The sequence below is a fragment of the Vombatus ursinus genome, unplaced genomic scaffold (assembly GCF_900497805.2).
Source record: "Vombatus ursinus unplaced genomic scaffold, bare-nosed wombat genome assembly UNPS02015012.1, whole genome shotgun sequence".
NCBI lineage: Eukaryota > Metazoa > Chordata > Mammalia > Diprotodontia > Vombatidae > Vombatus > Vombatus ursinus.
Window position 1 is genome coordinate 1,744,777 of NW_020954790.1, and position 23,077 is coordinate 1,767,853.

General features: G+C 42.4%; 1 protein-coding gene across 2 annotated transcripts in view; it reads right to left on the bottom strand.

The window, feature by feature from the left end:
- The window catches only part of LOC114030780 (zinc finger protein 250-like), a 33,421-nt gene extending 22,007 nt beyond the window's left edge, over positions 1-11,414 (bottom strand). For both annotated transcript variants that reach the window (XM_027845679.1, XM_027845678.1), the window contains exons 1-2: positions 11,186-11,414; positions 9,783-9,938 (exon numbers count right to left, since the gene is read on the bottom strand). In XM_027845679.1, coding sequence (XP_027701480.1) covers positions 9,783-9,815 — 33 coding nt within the window. In that variant the 5' untranslated portion in view covers positions 9,816-9,938; positions 11,186-11,414. The remainder of the gene's footprint in view (positions 1-9,782; positions 9,939-11,185) is intronic.
- Between the last annotated feature and the right edge of the window lie 11,663 nt (positions 11,415-23,077).

Sequence of the window (23,077 nt, forward strand, 5' to 3'; positions counted from 1 at the left end):
CCCCAGTTCAGAGACCCACTCTTTTATCCTGTTAACCCTTCTCATCCCAGATTAGATTCCCATATGCAGGCATTAGGGAAAGAGAATGCTGGAGAATTGGGGGAAACATTCTGCCCCACCTGGTGGAGGGGGAGTAGCAGCTGCAGTGGGGGACCCACACTGGCAGTGGCCCCAAAAGTCCTATGCCCCTAGACATGCTGCCCACCCTGTCCTAGCAGCTGCAAGTGGCCCCAGCCCCAGCAGCACCTGCAACTGTTTGTGGGGTGGGCTCAGGCCTCACAGCCAGCATTCACTTTGTCCTGCAACATGGAACTACCACCAATGGGAAGGTCCTGGCACCAGCCACCCCAGGCCCCAGGCAGTGCCCTCTGCCACCCTAGGACCCCTCCCCTCACCCGAGCTCAGTTATTCAGTGTCTCCGGGACAGGGCCAGCCCTCAGCAGTTCGCAATAAGCTGCTGCCTGGGAGGGTTCTGGTGCCCTTGGCAACACCTAGCATGGACGTACAGGATAGGGGAGACAGCCAGCCTCTGCCCCTCTTGAGTCCACCCTGCTCTGTTCCAGTTGCAGAAACTTATTACCTGTGCAGTTTTAGGCAAGATGTCTTATCTCTGTTCACCCCAATTTCTTGATTTGTGAAGAGAAAAATAATAATGGTGGTTGTTGTGAGATCAAAATGATATAATGATTATAAAATGCTTACCAAGTACTACATTATTATTATTTCTTTAATTTAATGTAATTGTTCTATGCTTGATAACTTTAAAGTAGTTTTAAAATGCCAAAGGTAATAAGATCAATGATTTTTATATGTGATAATTTGGAAATGTAACTGATATCATCTGAAGTTTATTGTTTTTGTTATTATTATATTTCTAAATTGTATTGCATTTCTAAAGTTCTCTTATATTGTAAAATTTGAGAAACCATAGTAACAGAAATGCTTTTAGATAAAACACTTTTTAATCTGGATGTTATTATACATGATTGAGCTTTTTCTTAATTAAATGGAACAGTAAATTTTGAGAAACCAATAGGAACTAAAGAACTATGTACAGATATATATGATTGACTTCCAACATTTACCTATCATGGAAATTCAGGCTTTGAATTTTAATTTTAAGTTTAGTAATATGTTTTGATAATAAGTTCTCAAAATTGGATTAAGGATTTATTAATTAAGGATTAATTGGATTTTACACAAAAATGGTATGGAAAATGGTACAGAAAGCTAAGTTATTTTCCATTTTTTAAAAAGTATCTGTCTTATAATCTCCCGCCCCCCCGCTAAGCAATGGGATTAAGTGACTTGCTCAGGGTCACACAGCTAATAAATGTCAAGTGTCTGAGGCTGGATTTGAACTTAGGTCCTCCTGATTCCAGGGCCAGTGCTCTATCCACTGCACCATCTAGCTGCCCCTCTGGCCGATTATCTTAAAGGACTGAAGAGTTCATTTAAAGTTAGACACTCATAAATTTTCAAAAGATTCTTATATCAGTTACAGGACATAGGTAAGGATAGAAACAGCAAATGATAAACAGCAAACTGAAATTCTCTGAAGTTTCAAAAATGGAGAACCAAATTTAAGTGATTGTGCTAAACTATATTAAGTCAGAATTATCTAGGAACCTCTAGATTTAGAATCAGGGAAGCAAAACCCCTTTTAGAGTTGTCTTGAGAATAAAGATGAGAATATTTAAGTTTTCTTGGTTACCTTGGAGACATGTAAAACTCCCTCTCAGAACTAGTCCATTGTAAGCCCTCTAAGTAATTTGGTCTGTATCTGACTTAAAGTAATTATACAATTATGGGAAGTGAGAGGAAAACTATTGCATTGTTTAAACCTAGTCTTCTGTGGCTAGAAAACTGGATCATCTAATGAAAGCCTGCACTCCTGAGTGGATGGAACAAGAAGCAGCCAACATCCAGATGAGACAGCTGATCCAAGATTCTGGGCAAGGGTGGAGTCTATTGTCCTAGATTTTTTTCCTCTCCCCTTTTGCTGTGTGCCCAATCACCAAGGCCCTAATTCAAGCATGTGTTGACACCTTCTCACTCTGACATTCTTCACACCCACACCCCAACTTTTTAAACAATGGCTAGCAGTAAATTATGTGGGACATACTTCCCTGATAGGTCCCCTCATGGAACTAACCCCCTGGGCAATATCCTGTGGTATATACCTGCCTCTCCTTTATTGACCATAAAGGTAGGGGTTCTTTCAGACCCTCTCCCTTTGGCTGAAAGGGGGAAATGTTCAAATATTTTGGAGATACAGTTTCCTAGAGCTAAGGCCCAGTAAGCAGGCTGTGCCCTGAGCTTGGCATAACAATAATCCTTTGTACTCTGGATGATCTCACCCTCTGGCAAAGTGTACTGCACCAGGTGTTCACTCCCCCTATTTCCCAGGGATGTGAAAGTCAACATCCATCATGTCTCTGACATGGTCACACTCCCTGTTCCTTGTACTCCTGTTCCCCTCACAGAACTCTCATTCTGTACCCTGCAGAATAATCACAACCCCCAAGACTTCAGAGAAGAATTGTTCCCACAGGACCCAAGGACACAGTAACTCAAGAATGATTATGTCATAGTCCAGCCCACTTGTGGTTCATTATGTATGTAAGCACTGTCTGTACCCCAACATGTTAAGCCCTCCTACTCAGGAGAACTTCCACCAGCAAGTGTGTTCCTCACTCTGAAACTAATTAAATGACTCCTTAATTCCTGAAACACCTGCCTCTGGCTGCTCTGTTTCAGCTCCAGCCATTTACAGGTTAGAGACTGGTCCACTCCGGACTGCATTCAAAATTCTTTGGACAAATATAATTTCTCCTATTTGCCTTATTGTATCCAATTTTGTTTTTTAGAATCTCCCCATCATACACAACTCAGTCACAACCTTTCTTTCAAACTACCTTAGTAATAATGACAGTTTTAAGAATACTGATAACACTTCCACATATATAATAAGTAAACAGTTTGACCATAAGAGAAAAGGACCAAGGACAGAGCCCCAAGGGACAGTTGGTTAAAGGGTTTGATCTCGGGAAGATCCAGAAAAGACGGAGAAGAAATAGTTGGACAGAGAGGAGGAAAACTTGGAGAGTGGTGTCCTAAAAACCTAGAGAGAAGAGAGTGATCAACACTGTCAAAGGCTGGGGAGAAGTCAAGGAGAATAAGGATGGAGAAGGTGATCTCTATGGTGTCAAAAAGAGAAAAGCATACAGAAGAGAGGGTGAGGATGTGAGGAATGCTAACAGTTTGGTTCCCACAGAATTGGTAAGAAAAGGGGACAGGGGGAGATTAGGTTATTGATTAATTGATTTCTTGGTTTATTGGTTTACACAAATATGTAAACAAGATAAGGGAGTGAATGGGATAATATAGGGTGAAGCCCCCTCAGGGGAATGAACTGACCCCAACCTCAGTTACTTTTCATACTTATGACTGTTGCAAGACTGCACCCAGATGCCTTGCAGCACATTCTGGCTAAACTGGATGTTCCATGTGGCTAAACAGGGTGTTCTGGTTGTACAAAGAGACCACTCCCCTCTAACTTGTTTCGAACTTCCTTCCATAAAAGTTAGAATTCCTCAAATAGATTGTGCCCCTAATATACCCAGCCAATGGGTTGAGGGGAAGGGGGTTAGGGTGGGGACATTTCGGATAGGGTCTATATATTCTGCTTTACAAGACACTCAGACACACACCCCGGCTGAAGCCATCTTGAGCGAATGCTGGGTGTGTCCTTTCTCATGAGAAAGCAATAAAACTCCTTTTTGCCTTTCTTAAGAAAAAGTCTCTGATTTGATTATTTTGGGGGTCACAAACACCTCACGCAAGGAGGAGGGGAAAGGTGGAGAAAGAAAGAAGGCCTTGCTTTGAAGGTGAGATGGGGAAAGGTGTGTTGCACCTGAATGAGAAGGGAGCATAGTCTATTGCAGGCTGCACCAGTCCAGAATGAACCCCAGTAAAAAAACAATGGTGGCTGTGGCAGCTTCTGGACCTCTCAGCCCACACTTGGTAAAGGGGTCACACAATTGGTTAGAAGGCGATTACATGGTTCCCTTTGCTGGCACCAAGGGCAGGACTCTATTGCTTTGCCTTTACTTGAATCTGGGTCCCAGTCTTGGGCAGCAATCTCAGGGTGAGGAGGAGCACTAGCACAGCAGAGCTTTTGGCTTTTTTTGTGCTTGGCTCACAATTCCAGGGCAGAAAAGAGTGCTTGTGGTGGCTCATAGACTAGAGCACAGGCCAGGAGAGTAATAAACACACCCCTCCTTAGCTCATACCACTTTGGCAGAACTGAAAACTTACAGTGCACCCTCCACTCTGAAAGCAGAGCCCCGCTTTAGCAAAGAGTTAGAAGGCAAGAAATAGGCTGGAGAAAATGAGACAACAATGGAAAATATTCTGACTATAGAAAGTTACTATGGTGACAAGGAAGATCAAAGCACACACTCAGAAGGAGACAACAAAGTCAAAACTCCTACATGCAAAGCCTCAAGGAAAAATATGAAATGATCTCAGGTCATGGAAGAGCTGAAAAAGAATTGATAAAATCAATTAAGAGAAATAGAAGAAAAACTGGGAAGAGAAATGAGAGATGCAAGAAAGCAATGAAAAAAGAGTCAACGGCTTGGTAATGGAGGCACAAAAAAAAATACTGAGGAAAATAACACCTTAAAGAACAGAATAGGACAAATGGTAAAAGAGGCACAAAAATTCACTGAAGAAAAGAGCTCCTTAAAAAGTATAATTGGCCAAATGGAAAAAGAGGTTCAAAAGCTCACTGAAGAAAATAATTCCTTAAAAATTAGAATTGTGCAAGTGGAAGCTACTGACCCTATGAGAGATCAAGAAATAAAACAAATTTTTTAAAAAAGAAAAAAATAAAAGAAAACTTGAAACATCTCTTTGGAAAAACAACTTACTTGGAAAATGGATCCAGGAGAGATAAATTTAAAAATTATTCTATTTCCTAAAAGCTACAGTAAAAAAAAGAGCCTAGATATCATCTTTCAAGAAATTATCAAGGAAAACTACCATGATATCCTAGAAACCAAAGGTAAAATAGAAATTGAATGAATCTGTTAATGAACTCCTGAAAGAGATCCCAAAATGAAAACTCCCAGGAATATTATAGCCAAATTCCAGAGTTTGAGGTCAAGGAGAAAATATTGCAAGCAGCCAAAAAAAAAAAAAAAAATTCAGACAGGCATGGAGTCATAGCCAGGATAACACAAGATTTAGCAGTTTCTACGTTAAAGGATCAAAGGGCTTGGGATGTGATGTTCTGGAGGGCAAAGGAACTAGGATTACAAGCACAAATCACCTACCCAGCAATAGTGAGTGAATTCTTCAGGGGAAAAAAATAGATATTCAAGGAAATAGAGGACTTTCAAGCATTCCTTATGAAAAGACTAGAGCTGAATACAAAATCTGATTTTTAAATACAGAATTCAAGGGAAACATAAAAAGATAAACAGGAAGGAGAAATTTCATAAGGGATTCAGTTAGGATAAACTATTTTTAATTGTAAATTTAAAAATCTTAAACAAAAGTAAGAAAAGAAAAAATAAACAAACAAATACTAAAATTAAAATAATACAAAAAAAAACATTGCCATGTGTACAGCAGGACATGAGAGAGGGTTCAAAATATGCAGCAATAAATTTCCATTTGAAGAAAGCTTATACAATAAATTCTAGGCATTGTGTTGAGTACTGTCCTATCTTTTCTTTGCTTCCTTAGACGTTTTATTTTGTTTTTTTTTATTTGCACTTTTTATTTTGAAGGTTAAACTGTTTACATTCCTACATGAGAAGATGATACTTGGAAATCCTAAGAACTTTCTCATTATGGGGGCATTTAGAAGGAGTACGTAGGCAGAGGGCACAGGTGTGAGTTGAATATGATGGGACAAATTAACAGATGAGAAAAGGGAATGTATTTGGAGAAAGGGAAAGGGAGGGGTAGAATGGGGTAAATTATCTCACATAAAAGAGGCATGAAAGATGTTTTAGAGTAGAAGGGAAGATGGGGAATGAGACAGGGAAGACTTGAAGTTTATTCTAATCAGAATTGGCTCAAAAAGGGAATAACATACAGACTCACTTATGTATAGAGATTTATCTTACCCTACAGGAAAGTAGGAGAGGAAAGGGTTAAGAGAAGAGAGGGGTATGTGAGGGAGGGCAGGTTGAGAGGGGGAGCCTGTAGTCAGAAGCAAAATAGTTTTGAGGAGGGTCAGGGTGAAAGGAGAGAGAGCATAGAATAAACAGGGGGAAATAAGATGGAGGGAAATACAGTTAGCAAACATAACTGTAAAAAAAAATAACTTTAGAAGCAAGTTTCTCTGAAAAAGGCCTCATCTCTCAAATAGATAGAGATATGAATCAAATTTGTAAAAATAAGAGCCATTGCCCAAATGATAAAAAAAAGTGAAGAGTCAGTTTTTAGATGAAGTAATCAAAGCTATCTATAGCCATATGAACAAATGCTCTAAATCACTTTTGATTGGAAAAATGCAAATTAAAACAATTCTGTGATGCCACCTCAAACCTTTTAGATTGGCTAATAGGACAAAAAATGATAATGACAAATGTTGGAGGGGATGTGGGAAATTGATGTTGGTGAAGTTGTAAACTGAACCATGCACAAAGGACTTATAAAACCATGCATATCCCTTGACCTAGCAATACCACTAGTAGGTCTGTGTCTGAAACAGAAAAAAAACAAAAAGGAAAAGGACCTACATGTAGAAAATATGTATAGTAACCTTTCTAGAGGTGGCAAAGAAGTGGAGCTTGAGGGGATGCTCATCAGTTGGGGAATGACTGAGCAAGTTGCTGTGTATGATTGTGATGGGATACTATTGTGCTGTATGAAATGAGCAACAACCTTGACAATTTTTCAACAGGATCAAATGAGAGAAAATGTATGAACTGAATAAGGTGGTGCATAGTAGGTACATATAACCTATCCAGTCTTCCTACACCTCACTCCCCTCCTCCCCCTCCTCCTTTCTGACCCAGAGGCACTGGCCTTGTGGATGATTCTGGATCAAGACCCTCCATCTCCTGACTCTGAGGCTTTGCAATGGCTGTCTACCATGATTGGGAAGTTCTCCATCCTGACCTACAGACTTCCTTCAAGTCTCAGCTAAAATTTCACTTTCTGAAAATATTATTTTCCTGGTCGCCAAAATTGTTAGAGCCTTGCCTCTCAGAATTAACTCCATTTGATACTGTGCAGAGCTTGTTTGGACAAAGCCGCTGACATGTTGGGGCAGCTAAGTGGCACTGTGGATAGGGTGCTGGCCCTGGACTCAGAAAGATCTGAACTTGAATCTTGCCTCAGACACTAGCAGAGTGACCCTGGGCAAGTCAGGCTTCACCCTGTTTATCTCACTTCTCTCATCTCTAAAATGAGCTGGAGAAGGAAACCATTCCAGGCTCTCTGCCAAGAACAACTCAAATGTGGTCAAAGAGTCAGATGTGAATAAAAACAAAAATAACAAATGTTTACTGATGGGACCCAAGAAAGGGTAAAGGGGAGGGATTCAGGGAGACTGGGGAAACTTGCCTGACCCAGTCTAATGAGGGAGAACTTCAAAATAAGCAGGGGAGGGAGGAGTCAGTGTTCCATGTGCCAGAGTGCCAGTGAATCAGTGAGAGATGATGATCTCAGATGTGAAGCCTCCTCAGTGGGTTAATAGTTCTTGTTAATAGTTCTTACAAAGGGCAGCAATTAGGAAATCACTGATCATTTGGAGAGAGATAAGGTTAGAAGCCAGATAGTAAGAAGAGTAGGAGGAGAGAAATTGGAGGCACCTGTTGTAGAAGGCCTCAAGAAATTTAATTGTATTGTTGAAACACTCCCCTCTGACCTTGTCAAAACCCCCTCAGACCCTGTTTTTAAGCACTGTAGCAGAAAGAATAGAATAGCCTTACCCCCAACCTAAAACCCTTGCAAGACTTCCCACCTTTTTTTGTCTCAGGCAAACTTGTGTACTCTGTTGCTGGGGAAGATTTCCATGAATAGATTGTGCCCCCTGAAGCCCAGTCAATGGGATAAAGGGGAAGGGGGTTAGGGAGGAGGAACTCAGGGTTAGGATATAAATAAGCCTTGCTTTCTGTAACCATCTTGTACCGATACCATAATACTGATGAGTACAGGTATGCCTTCTCCCTGGCCCTCGCCATTAGGGTGAGCAGGGGTGGTTTCCTTTCTCATGAGAAAGCAATTAACTCCTTTCTGCTTTCAAGGTAACTAAGTCTTTGTTTTGAATTTGAGTAGTGGTCTCTGTCCCAGGCAACACAGAATAGCAGAGAGCAGGGCAGTGCTGTTACTACCTTATTCAATTTCATGCCTATTTTTGAAAAGAAATGGTCCATAAGAACTATGCTCAAACAGCTATAAAACTGTGCATACCCTTTGACCCAGCAATAGCACTTCTAGATCTGTATCCCAAAGAGACCATAAAAAAGGGAAAAAGACCTATATGTACAAAAATATTTATGGCAGCTCTTTTTGTGATGGCCAAGAACTGGAAATTGAGGGGATGCCCATCAATTGGAGAATGACTGAACAAGTTGTGGTATATGAATATAATGGAATACTATTGTTCTGTAAGAAATGATGAACAGGCTTGATGGGGTACAGGCCTAAGCTAAGACCTTAACCCCTCATCCCCCAAAAAATATGCATTCCATTTGTCTAAAGACTCTCCTTGAACTCTCCTACTTGATCAAAGAAGTCTGTAGTTCTCCTGAGGCTATAATCCTATCAACTAGCCTTTCACAATCACCAAAGATCTCTCAATTCTGTTACCCTTAACCTAGCCCAGCCCTCCATTGTCTATTACCTCCAGATGGCTCCTGGCTACTTCCCACCCTTGACCCTGCCTAGACCCCATTCTTGACCTCCCAGTCACTCCCATCAAGATCTTCCCTAGATCACTCACGTAGTCTTTCTGTATATAAGGTCCATCTTGTCTCCATTAAGGGGCTCAGATTCTTTAAGAGTCTAGCCAAGAGCTCAGATGTTTATAATTCAGACAATAGCTCAAAAATGTTCAAATTCCTTAAGAGTCTGGCCAATATGGTGGATCTTTAATAAACCTTTATCTTTGGCTGAAAGAAGGCTTGGGTCGAAATCATTTGGACAGGACCCATGTTTTGGGATCCTATCACCCCTAAACCTCTAAACTTCAACAAGCAGACTTCAGAAAAACCTGGGAAGACTTACATGAGCTGATGCTGAGTGCAGTGAGCAGAACCAGGAGAACGTTGTACACAGTAACAGCAACATTGTGTGATGACCGACTTTGATAGACTTAGCTCTTCTCAGCAATGCAAAGATTTAAGACAACTCCAAAAGAGTCACAATGGAAAATGCTGTCCACATACAGAGAAAGAACTTTGGAGTCCGAATGTAGATGGAAGCATATTATCCGCTCTCCTTTTCTTCTGTTGTTTTGTTTTGTTTCTTCTTTCTTGTGGTTCCTCCCGTTGGTTCTAATTCTTCTTTACAACATGACTAATGTGAAAATATATTTAATATGAATGTATATGTAGAGCCTATATCAGATTGCATGCTGTCTTGGGAAGGGGGAGAAAATTTAGAACTCACAATCTTAAGGAAGTGAATGTTTAAAACTAAAAATAAATTAATTAAAAAATGGTCTATAAGCTTCATAGACCATCCTCTATGTCTATGGAAATGGTCTCATTATCCAATGCTGATCAAGTCTGTGAACCCAAGACTGCACTCACCTGGGGTGGGGGGCTGTGGCTCCCAGGGGCCATTCTCTCTGGCTCCAGGCTCCCTGCTTGGGCCAGGCCTTGGTGCTCTGCAGACTGAGCTGGGCAAGGAGAAGGATTCCAGAAGGGGAGAGGTCCTTCTCTTCTCTTCCTAGGCAGAAGGCTGACCTACAGGGATTTACAGAGGGTGGCATATAGGAGTTGCAAAGGCCTAGGCCCTGCCCTCAGGGGAGAGATTCCAACCTACAGAGGGAGGGAGAAGGCAGAGAGGGTCAGGCTTGGAAATGAAGATGGTCTGAACAGGAAGACTACTTCCCTCCCTCTCTTACTCCTCCTCTTCTGCTCCCTCACTTCCCCATTGTTCCACAGGGACCAAGAGGCAGAGGAAGCTTGGGATCCCAGATGGGATGAGCCCAGTCAGAGCCTCAGTGGCCCGAGTCAGAGCTCTCCCTCCAACTGGCCCTCTGCCCTCCCTGCATCCTCTCTCCCTGACATAGGTGCACATAATCTAGACAATAGACTGTCTGCTTGATCTAGGAAGGAGGGAACCTAGGAAAGGTTGAGGATGGGGAGGGCTCTTGAATGGTGATAACAGGGAATGACCAGGGGGAGCGTGAGACTTGGAGAGAAAATCCAGTCTGGGATTCAGCCCTCTGGCAGTGGGCCCGAGGCAGGGAATCAGGAGGCCTGGATAGGGTCTGGGAGGCAAGACATTCTAACATAGCTCATGGCAGGGAGGTGAGGTTAGGGTTAAGCACTAGAGTGACAGAAAGGCTCCAGGTGGACACTGAGCCTGGGGAAGCAGGATGACTGTATCCTGAGATCTAACTGGGAGCTGGGGGGGGACTCCTGGGACCCTCTGGTAGAGCTTAGGCTTGGAATTCCTAAAGGGAAACTGGAGACAGAGCCACAAGCCTGGGATCTGATAATGAACCAGCCCCAGAGCCATGGGTGCAGGTAAGGAAAGAGCTTTGGTAACTATGTCCAAGGTCAGGTATTGGGGTCAAGAAGACAGGACTTTTGGATCTTCAAAAGGGTCCGGGTCTGAAGGCAAGACAGCTGAATTTCTAACCAAGAGGTTAGAGATTAGTGGACAGGGAAACAAGAAACCTGGGTCCTGATAGGAAGGCTGAAATCAGGACCCCCAGAATCCTATGGGCAAAGTCTGAAGTTTGGAAAGGAGTTATCCAACAGTATATCTGGGGAGGCTGAGACAAGAAGTTTGTGAAGTGAGTGGGAGTCTGGAAAAGATTTAGGGGCAGGGAGCTCATCCAGTAGCCAGGCTTGGGAGGAAGGTGTGCTTCTGGCAGACCTGGAGGACACTCACCATAAGATCAGAAAAGGAGAATGAGCCCCAATGACATGGGCAGCTAGCAGAAGCCAGGAAATATGGTGGGGTTCTAGCTTAGACCTACCTGGGACCTGTAAGCACAGAGCTGACTTCCAGAAGGCAGATTGATCTCAGATGCAGGGAACGGAGAGCAATTTCAGCTCTAGCAGGAAAGACAGAACAATCTCAGATGCAGGGGAAGGCAGAGCCATCTCAGCCCCAGCAGGGAAGGCAGAGCGATCTTGGATGCAGGGAAGGCAGAGAGACCTCAGCTCTACAGGAAGAAAGGAAGGAGAATTGAGCTGCAGGGAAGGCAGAGCAGTCTCAGTTCAAAGACTTCCTCCTTCTGGCCAGCCCATTCTGGGAGGGTTTTCCTATTCCCAAGAGCACCACCCAGTCCTTCTCCAGTCCAAAGATCTCTCAATTCAGCTCTAAACTCCTCCCAGGCCTCCAAACTCCACCCCAGGGCTCAAATTCCACCTCAGCCACCACCCACCAGGCTGCTCACCTCTGTGGGCTCCTCCTCTCCAGTGCCTCCACCACCTCCCTCCCTCCCTTCCTCCCAGACTCACCCCCTCCTCTTTCGGAGGAGAAAGACTGCGAGGAAAAAACTACGGCACCAGACTCACTGAAAGTGCTGGACCCCGTTCTTTGAGGAGCTGGCAGCAAATGGCTTCTGGGAAAATACGATTCTCTATGTTGTTTGTAACTGTAAATCCAGATTGGATTGGACTGAGTTCTCCTATTGTAATTGTGACATTTGAACCTCTATGAGGAGACCAGACTTTAAGGGAAAATACACTTAAAATTGGGCATTAAAGCAATATGATTAGGAACTGTAAGAAAAAGAATTAAAGGTAATTGGATCAGAATGACTCTATCTTATTGGGGTGTAGAGTGTTCAGGGAAGAGTTGTACCTCCTGTGTGGGGGCTGCTGAGTTTCAGAGCTGCTTTCCACTTTGGGTATCTTCTTGATTCATCCAACTCTCATCTGTGGCTCCAAGAAACTGTAGCAAGTGCAGTGGCCACACCCCCGTAAACCATTTCAGCAGGTGGGCTAAACCAGGTGGAGGATAACCAAGGGGTCTCAGACCCCTCGTTGAGTTAGGGGGTGCCTACCCCAAGCATGTGAAGACTTCCTCTGGTGGAGTGGGCAGATGAGAACAATTTGTTCCAAGGGCCATGAAGGCAGCTGCAGCAGGTGCTGTGGAATGCTTAGAGCTTGGTTAGGCATCAAAGACACCAAGGTCATCCACTGCATCTTGAACCATCACCAGTAGTCACGTGTGTGTGTGTGTGTGTGTGTGTGTGTGTGTGTGTGTGTGATCGAATCCTTTCATTGTGGAAATGAGGAGACACCCATGAACACAGGCTCAGAGAGTCAGAGCTGGGAAGACCACATCATCCAACCCCATATCTATTTTGAAGATGAGGAAACTGAGGCACAAAGGTCTCTCTCTCACAGACACACATACACACACACACAGAGGCTGCTAAGCCAGGATGCAGACCCATTGTTTTTTTCTTTCTTTCTTTTTTTTTTTTGGCTAAGCAATGGGGTTAAATGACTTGCCTAGGGTCACACAGCTAGTAAGTGTCAGCTGTCTAGATGCATTGTTTCTGAAAGCACATCTGACATCTTCTGTCCCACAGCTGCCCCTTAGGTGGAACAGAAGCATCATCAGTCATCTTGACTCTGTCCTGCTACTAGACTGTGACATCTATGGAAGAGAGAGTGAGGCCTATGACTTTGTGCAACTCTGCCTCACTGAAGTCCAATTTGTGAGTGAGTCAAAAGACATCACTCATACCATTTTTACCTACCTCAAAGTCCTGTGATGACAGGCAAGTGAGAAAACAGCAGGTGAGAATACACTGGGAGCTATACTTACAACCCTGCATATAGTGGCCCAGGACATAGGGTTGTCTTCTCACTGGAAGCAGCAGTGGGATTTGGCAGCCCCATGGGTATCTGAGTAGTCTTTTAAGTACTTCGCTGCCCCTGTTGTGATGAAAGGACCAGAAAAGGTGACCTAAAAATTGCTTACTTACCCAACCCTGGCCTGATTACCTCAGCAGGCAGGAATCCCACCCTACAGCTAAAAAACATGCAAAAAAAAATGCATGAAAACTTCTGCAAAGATGATTCCACTCACTATCAGTACATGGAATTTTCACACACTTATGGACAACACAAAATCCAGTAGGCCTGAAGGATGAACAGCTCTTGTTGCAAGAGAATTAAGCAGGTATCACAACCAAATAGCAGCCCTAAGTGAAACAAGGCTGGCAATGAAGGCCAGCTTACTGAAGTTGGAGCTGGACACATGTTTTTCTAGAGTGGCCTCAGTGAAGGGGAACACCAGGAATTTGGTGTAGGTTTTGCAATCAATACTACTTTAGTCAACAAACTTGTATGTCCACCAAAAGGAATGAGCAGCAGGCTCATGACGATGTGATTGCCACTTGCAGGAAAATGTCACACCACCATCATTAGCACTTATGCCCCCACCACGGCAGACCCTGATGAGGTCAGAGAAAAATTTGATGAAGACCCAGAGACCCTTATCATCAATGTGGTAAAAGAGGACAAGCTGATATAATTCTGGGTGACTTAATGCTAGACTAGGCTTACACTAATGGCAGAGAGTCCTTGGGAGTAGTGCTGGAAACAGCAGCAGGAATGGTCACTTCCACTGAAGACTTGTGCATCTCATGACCTTCTTATCACCAAAACTTTCTTCTTTTTACCTAAACACAATAAAACTTTGTGGATGCACCCTGCAGCAAACATCAACATTTAATAGACTATGTGATTGTAAGGAGAAGAGACAGACAGGACATGAGAGTGACAAAGGCAATGTGTGGTGCAGAGTGCTGGGCTGATCATAGACTTATCCTCTTCAAACTAAATATTTGTTTCCAACAAAAGCTGTAGCCCTAAGGCAAGATGACTACCAGAAGACTTAATGTCAACAGATTAGAGCACTTCTCTTAGCAGGTACAGTTTGTTGCTAACTTGGAGGGAAAGTTGAGTCAACACACAATTGGCAACAGTGGAACAGAAAAAGAATGGACAGCTTTCAGAGATATGGTGGACAGCACTATATTTACTCATCTGGGTCAGAACTCTTACCAATATCAAGACTGGTTTGATGAAAATGATGGGGAAATTCAGGAGCTGCTAAATGAAAAACAGGAACTCCACAGGTTTTACCAGCAGGGTAGTTCATCCATCTCTAAGAAGGCAACATTTGACTCCACTAAAAGTAAAGTACAAGTGAAGCTCAAAGAGATGCAGACTGCTTAGCTCAGTAAGAAGGCAGATGAAATTCAGTTTTACGCTTATAGAACAATCGAAAGTGCTTTTATGATGCTCTGGAGGCTATTTATGGTTCAAAGATGTAGGGTGCATCTCAACTACTCACTGCCACATTGATTACTGATAAAGACATGATCCTGGAGAGATGGGCTGAATGTTTCTGTAGTATTCTCAACAGACTGTCATCAATCAGAGGTACTAGTTTTTCCTGAACATGTTTTATACCCATAGGGTATATTAATCAGAAAATGATAAGCTAAGTAAAACAGAAAGAAGAGATGGACAATGAAGAAAGAGAGAGAAATCCTTGTTGGAAAGGGGAAGAAAAATGGGTGAAATTTAAAACTATTGCACAGGACTAGTTGAAGGGGAAGAGAGAAAGGGAAATCTATATGAGAACCTGAGAGGAAAAAATGAGAAGGAAGAAATGTAGAATGAGATGAAAGCAGAAAAGATAAGCAAATTTCTGGAGAAACCAGAGTTAAAAGATTTATGGCATCTTCTAAATGGGACAACAAAGGAATATGCGTATTTCTTTGCAACACATGGAACTTCTATGAAAATTAACCTTAAAGGCACAGAGATACTAGAAACAAATACAAAAAGACAGAAATAATCAATACATTTTTCCATAATGAAATAAGAATGGAAATTAGTTCATGGACCACAGACAAAAAGATACAAACCCAAAAAGAGACTTAACAAAGACAGTAAAGGACAACTGAGTCAAAGAACAAATCATAGAAATGATAACTTTGTAAAAAGCAAATGATAACATTGTTATCATATATGATATCATGATATCATATGATATGATATGATACATGTTATCATATATGAAATGATAACAAGTGACAACATGTCAAAATATCTGGGATTCAGCTAAAGCAGTCTTCAGAGGGAAAACATATCCTTACCATCACGCATTAAGAATATAGAAAAAGAGAAGGTTAATACATTTAATACATACTTTAAAAATTAGAAAAACTAACCTAAAATAAGCACAAAAGGGAAGATACATAAAGTAGAATGGAAACAGACAAATTGGAAACAAAAAATAGAAATGGCAAATAAAACCAAAAATGAATTCTCAAATTAGTAATGAAATTAATAAAACCCATAGGTAATTTGATTAAAAGAGAGCAGAAAATCAAATCAATAAAATAACCAATGAGAAAGGTAAAATCACAGCAAAACTGGAAGAAATAGAAAGGATCATCAGAGCATAATATGCACAGTTTTATTCTACAGAAACTGAGAACATGCACAAAAATGGAGAAACACCTCCTAAAACAGGAAATGCTCTACTGTCTGGATACCCGATAGAGAACTTGTATAGCCTGAGCACAGAAAAGGAAATAGATTTAAATGTAAAAGAACCAAAGGAAAAAACAGCTCTAGGTTCAGATAGATACATAGGAGAATTCTCTCAAATTTGGAAAGCACTGGTAGTACCTGTACTTCACAAATGATTCCCCAAGTAGGAAGGTATCGTACCAAGACTAGTGTAGACCTAATCCCTAAACCAGAGAAAATCAAAACATGGGAACTGAACTCCAAGCCAATATCACGATTGAACATTGCTCCCCAAATTTTAAGCCAAATCATTTCAAAATGGCTATATATGACATCTGTGGAACAGAAGGTCACTGGGGTCCACATGGAGTATGTTACCCTCTGAGCGAATATAAAAAGGGTCAGTGTACCTGCCTGGTTACAAACTGTGCTGCCTTATTTGGGCTGTTGCTAACAAGGACCCTGACAATTCTTTAACAGCATCAAATCAAAATCAAAAGAAAATGTAGAAGGTAGACACAGTGACCCATAATAGGTTCATATAAGCAGCCCCAATCCTTTTTCCAGTTTTTCTACACCTCACTCTCCTCCTCCTCCTTTTCTCTCACCCAGGGACACTGGCTTCCTTAACCAAGACCCTCCTTCTCTGAACTCTGTGCTTTTCCAGTGGCTGGTCCCCATGCCAGGAACGTTCTCCTTTTTCACCTCGGCCTCCTGAATTCCATCAAGTCTTAGCTAACGTCTCACCTTCTGAAAGAAAAACACCAAAACTTTTCCTTGTCCCTGAAACTACTAGAACCTTCCCTCTCAGACTACCTCCAAACTAACCTGTATAGAGCTTGTTTGGACACAGCTGCTGACATGTCTCCCCTAATGGGATGATGGGACCTGGATCTCTAAAAGGGAAAGACTATGGTTTTGAAAGCAACTCAGTCCCTGAATTTTCCCATACATTTCAGCAGCCCAGATCACTGGAGCCTCCACCCAGGGCAAGTGACCCACCTCAGCCCACCTAGATCACCTAATACTGTAACCGATATTATTTTGAGTTGTCTGATGGATCATAATAATCTATCCATAATCAATAGTCAATTATCCACTATCTGAGAGAAATGCCACAAGCTATTCAGAGAGAATGTGATACAGTTGGAGGTCTGCATGTGGAAAAGCTGGAAAGATAATCTTAGCCTCAGTCTAAGATGGGATCCTCTTGGCTCAATTTTCCCATTGTTTTCCTTTGAAAAGGAATGTTATCCACCTGGCTATTCCCAAGTCTATGAGGTGGAATTGATATTGCATGGTTGTAAAACTGTGAATTATCTGAATTCAAACAGAGTTAAGGATGTTTTATCCTGTCATGCTTGGTATAATCTTTCCCCTTTTATAGTAAATTTCTATAATCAGAGCAAATGCTCGGTAAAAGATATGAGTACAATGCAAGTATGTGAGATCTTGCTGTTTTGACTTGAATGTGTAATCATTCCATATCCCAAACAACTGGGTAAATTAGTACCTGGGCTTGTCATCTGCCTGCCTGCATAGTCGTGTGAATCATTATCCCACAGACTAAAGCTGGAATACATTTGAGCTACTATAATAAACTGTGTGTTTAAGATCTGAGCTGTTCAGTCTAAAATTATATTTCTTTCTATATCCTAAACAACTTAGTAATTGGGTATTGCTATTAATTACTGAAATTAAATCAGAACCTTCTTCAGTTTGGTTTGGGGAAGAGAATTTCAGTGCAATCAATTTTCTTAGAGGGAGGTAACTAAAGAAAAATGGGTATTTTGCCTAATCATTACTTAAGTATCCTTCCAAGTCTTTTGTAATAATTGGAGTAAAAATTGGTCTCTGGCAAATTCATTTGTATAACTATTGTACCCCAGGTTGGGAAACTTCTACCTGCAGCTAATCCTGTATGATTCTAAGGGGCTCTTGCTTTCTTTCTTTGTTTTCCCCCATTATGACATCACTTTTGATTCTCCCTGTATTTGGGCCCCACATATTGAACTTGCTTGTCAGATTTATGTCTTTCAGACTACCGGCCATTCATCTATAGTTGGTAGCAAACAGTGGGTACCAGCCCATGTCCACCCATTGTCCCCTGGATCCAGCTTATGCTTGGTTCCATTTCTCTCAGATACTGATTTAATGCAGACAACTAAACCCAAATTCAAACTCAAAACAATATCAATTATAGTCCCAAGAGCCTTTTCCTCAAACAGCAAGTTTCATTAATCACAGCTTAGAGCCAGATACAGTTAATTCTATTCTCATGGAGTTGCAATAAGCAATAAAAATTTACCAGGACTCACATACATAAGAGATTCCACTTAACATCTTTCCTTCTCAAATTTAAACTTGTCCTGATGTAAAAGCCAATCATTAGAAATAATTTCTATCTATTGTACATAAACTTGCAACGTCTCAGCAAGCCAAGGTCATTGTTTAGGAACTCCATAACTCAAACGAGTTCTTTTTTCAGGCAGATGACCTTGCTCACACAGATGGTTTCCAGGGACCCTGGCAAGTTTACAAAATAAGGGGAATTGCTATCACCCCAGGGAGGGGCTGATCCTGGTGCCTCTACCTGCTGACCCCCATACTACAAGGAGGACTATTGTGAATGGGCAGAACCGATCTGGATAAGGCTTTCACCCAATCTCCTCCTTTCTACACACAGTAATAAATGAATAACTTTAGGTTTTAGCATAAAAACAGTAACCCTAAATAACTTAGTTAAAAATCATAACTTTCATAAGTGATAGCCAAATTGTTTTAGCTGTAACCTCCTCTTTAACTACAGGCAAAAGTGGAAATACCTGGTTTTCTAAATGGCAGTTATAAAACATTATAAGACAGGATTAGCAGGACTGATAAAGTAACAGAAGTTTTACACAATTCTCCACCATCTTTTAGTTTCTTCCAGTTCCTACTTTAATAACATCCAAATTATGAGAAGTTATTGACATAACTGATATTAAAGTTTACCAATTTAAAACAATATTATATACTTGAAACTTGAAACAAACACCTCACCAATCAGGTGACTCCACTTCTGTGGGTTGCATTTCCAAATTGCCATACATAGAAAATTGGCCATCTCATCACCATTGGCATTGTATACCTCTCACATCTAATTAAGGAACTAAGAATAATAGTTTACATTTATAGTGTCTGCCCTCTGCCAGCCATTGTGTTAGACACCTTTCAATCATGTGAGGTAAACTGAGGTAACTTGCTTAATGTCACCCAGTTTACAAATTTTGGATCCATGCATTTTCCCAATTTGCCTTAGTGCCAAATAGTATAATAAATTCTGACTTATCTTAAGCATCAAATTAGGAGTGACACATTTCACTTAAAATATGACCAGAATGAATTCAATTACCTTTTGGTTATGTTCCAATACATAAAAACTTTTCTCTTTTATGTGAGGCAGGAAGGTTAAATGCTAGTCAACCTGCCTCTCTTTGATCTGAGTGGAAAAGGTTCCCCCTTTTTTTGTCTCTCCCTTCACATTCAAAACTTGGCCAGAGTTGGAATGTAGAGAGAGAGAGAGAATTTTTTTTTTACCAACACTTTTCCAAAAGTTTCCAAACCATTATACTCAAACCCTCTGTTCACAAAGTTCGTGCAAATAGATTATGCCTTTCTTTTTACCCATACTCCTCTCATTACTACATGCTTAAATTTTCTTGCCTTTCTTTCTATCTATTTATCCCTTTGGTGGACTTTGGGTTAAAAGTCCCATTTTACCAATCATACAAACTAAATAGTAAAGTATTTCTCTCTCTCTTTCTCTTTCCCATCCACCCACTCCTCTGAAGCTGCTGCAATCAGGGAGTGAAGGAGAGGGGAAGAGAAAGAAAGTGGCATTCCAAGCAAAGTCTAGCTGCAGCCCTTGGATGCTACTCTTACTGGCTGGCTGCATTTTAAACCTTACAGGGTGTCAGATTACACACAGATACGCATTCTCACCACACAGAGATGCAAACACAGAACAGAGACAGATAGGGTGATACAGATAATGATGGGGAGATCCAAAACCTTAGAGAGCCTTGTCAGAAATCCCCTGCACAAATCAGATCATTTTTTTCATGGTCCTCCAGATCATATAGAGGACAGGCAAAATGTTGCTTTTTAAAGTCTTGGAGACTGAGCCTTTTCCAGTTGTTTAAAAGACATCTTGGAAGCAAATCTCAAGGTACAGAGGGAGATTGGCCTATCCTTTTGCCTATAAGCATCTAGAAAAAAGGGGTGGTGGGGGCAATAGAGTTCTTGTAGTCTACTTGCCTCTACCAGAGTCCTGGAGGGGGAGAAAATAATTCACAGAAGTTCCCAAACAAGATATCCCTTGTCAAGAGGGGAATCTGCCAGAGCCTATTGCAGGCTTGACCTAGGTGCTTGAAGGGTGACCCAACTATAAGGCAAGGGGAGGGGAGGCTTACCTTGACTCGGGGAATGCTTGAGACCTCAGACAGGTCCCTATTTGGGCACCAAGAAAAATGATGCAGTTTGAGAGGTTCAGGGACCCCTCAAGGGACCGAAGCATAGGACAGGGCTGTCTGGAATGAATTCACAGACTCAAGAATTCTCTGAGTCAAGACATTCTAACATAGCTCATGGCAGGTAGGTGTGAAAACTGCTTGAGCCTCTCATACATTTTGGGTCACTCTAAGTTGGAGATGCTCTCTGAGTCCTTTCTGTGTCAGCATTCACAATTATTATAAGGCTAATATGGTGAGCAGATCCCCTTAAGCGATTCTGCCATCTAACAGGAATGATGCTAAACTTATATAGGAAAAGTAGAGTATTATGTGCCAAGTATGCTAATTAGGTGATAACATACAAAGTTAGTCACAGGTGTCATTCACTACTGGAAAGAGGGGGTGGGGGGAGACAGTTTTTAAAGGGTGTATTTTTGTTCTGTTATGTCTGTAACAAGATAGCTTTGGAAGTTGATGTGTATAACTTGACCTCTGGATCATACATGATAACTGTGGGAATCAGTACATGATAAAGGAGAAATATGATCTTGGAAATGGGATCTGAGCACAGGTACCCAAGCACCCCATCAGTACTGTCTGGTCAAGGTGGATAGTTAGGTAGTGTGGTCCTGTCTTGGGATGATGTGATTGTGGTTGAGTACAAGACACACCTGTTCAAATATGTGAATTGGATCTGGGGGCAGTGGTTTATTGAGTCTGGGGGCCAGATTGTGTGGTTAAATCAGGACATGCCTGCTGCTCAGTGGAGCCCATAAGGAAGTTAGAATGTTGGAGCTGGGGCAGCTTTATTAGGATTCCATCAGGATGAGCCCAGTCAGAGCCTCAGTGGCTCCTGAGTCAGAGCTCTCCCTCCAACTGGTCCTCTACCCTCCCTGCATCCTTTCTCCCTGACTCAGGCACGCATAATCTAGACAGCAGACTGACTTCTTGATCTAGGGAACCTAGGGAAGGCTGTAGTTGGGAAGGGCCCTTGAATGGAGCCACCAGGTAATGCCAGGGGAAGCCTGAGACTGGGAGAGAAAATCCAGTCTGGGATTCAGCCCCCTGTCAGAGGCCCTGAGGCAGGGAAGCAGGAGGCCTGGGTAAGCAAAGCAAGGGTACAGTCTGAGAGGCAAGACATTCTAACAGCTCGTGGCAGGAAGGTCTGCAAATTGCTTGAGCCCCTCACACATTTTGTGTCACTCTATGTTGGAGGTGCCCTCTGAGGCCTTTCTGTGTCAGTGTCCACAAACCTTGATGGAACAGACCAGGAGTCTTCTCGAGTTTACAAAGATGAGGTGTCTTGAACCTGACACTATCATGATTAACGATGCCTCTTGTGTCTCTTTGTTTTAGGGACACTGCCATGCCACTCTTCTTTTCTTTTATGACTGAGAGTGGCCAGACATCCTGGGGCTACTGTCTTGTTCCATGCGAACCATCATTTTGGCTGACAGGCATCCTGAGTCAGGAAAGGAGTGGAGGGAGGGAAGAGAAAGCACCTCCTCAATAACGTCCTCCAACCGGTCATTTTTAAATGACTTCCATGCATTCCATATGCATGTCCACTTGCTTTGAGGGAAATAAGCATGTCCTTATACCCTCATTTGGTTAGTCTTTTGTAGAACAACCTCTGTAAGGCTGTTTTGGTGCTTGAGACTCAGATGGACTTGTGACTGGGACTTGCGCGATTTTGTTTTCCTGAAGTTCTGTCCCTGATGGCGGGATGTTAAGTCCCTTCTCCATTCCTCCTCCTTATTCCTTGCAGTCTGCATTTTTCTCTCTAACCTGGCTCTAGGGGCAAAGGCCCCTTGCAGTAGGGCTTTGGTAGGTGCAGAAGCCCTCTGTCTGGCCAGCCAAATGGCTGCCTCAGTCTGACACATGTGTCAGTACTGACACATGTCCTGAATTACAATGGCTCCATCAGGGCTCTGGGACTGGTCTGAACTGGTTTATCTTAAAAACAAACTAAAGCCTAAAAAGACAACAAGACGTCAAGGCTAGGCTGGGGAGTGTGCCCACCACTGGCTTACTAAAGTGGCAGAGTAAGAACGTCAAGGCCAAACTTCTCCCTCTGGAATGGGTGAAGTCACCTCAGCCCCAGCATCCCCCTCAGTACCCCCCACACCCTTTTGCCTCTGTCTAATCATTTTTTACCCTCACCCTTGCCCTCCTTACCAACTCCCCTCATCCTCTCTTTTCCTCCCACCATTGCCCCACTCCCCACTCTTCACTCCCTCCCCTCTCCCTTTCCCTTAAAGGTTCCAGTCCTGATGGAGGGACCAATTCCCCTTAAAGGCTAACCACATCAGAGCCTTCCCCTTTAAATCTGAATGCAGGATCCACCTCAAGGAAAAGGAACTTTGGAGGCACCCTTAGGGTGCTGCAAAGATCGCTAGCCTGATCAAGTCCCTATCTGCACCTCTTTGTCCCTCTCCCAAGTAGGAGAGGTGTCTATGGTAGTGCAGGGCCACCCCATCATTTCGTCAACAGATACTCTGTCAGTGTTGGGTCCTGGCAGATTCCACACTCACCCTCCCTCAGAGTAGCCATAGTCTATTTGTGGTAGGGGTTTCTAACAAACCCCACTGAGCTGGACTTCCCCTATCCCTGTGCTTTTAAATTTGTGCACTTTGTATTTGTTGTGTCAGTAGCTGTGAAAGATTTAAAATGCAGCCAGCCAGGAAATCTTCCAAGGGCTATAGCAAGTGCAAACACTGGGAAAGATGAATGAGCTTTCTTGTTACTCTGAGTTCATAGCTGACAGCAGAAGTAGCTCCCTCCTTAGGCTTTCTGTGTGAGTTTAAGTTATCAGTAGGGAGGAAGCCTGGAAGACCTTTTCTGTGGTCAGGACACTAGCCACAT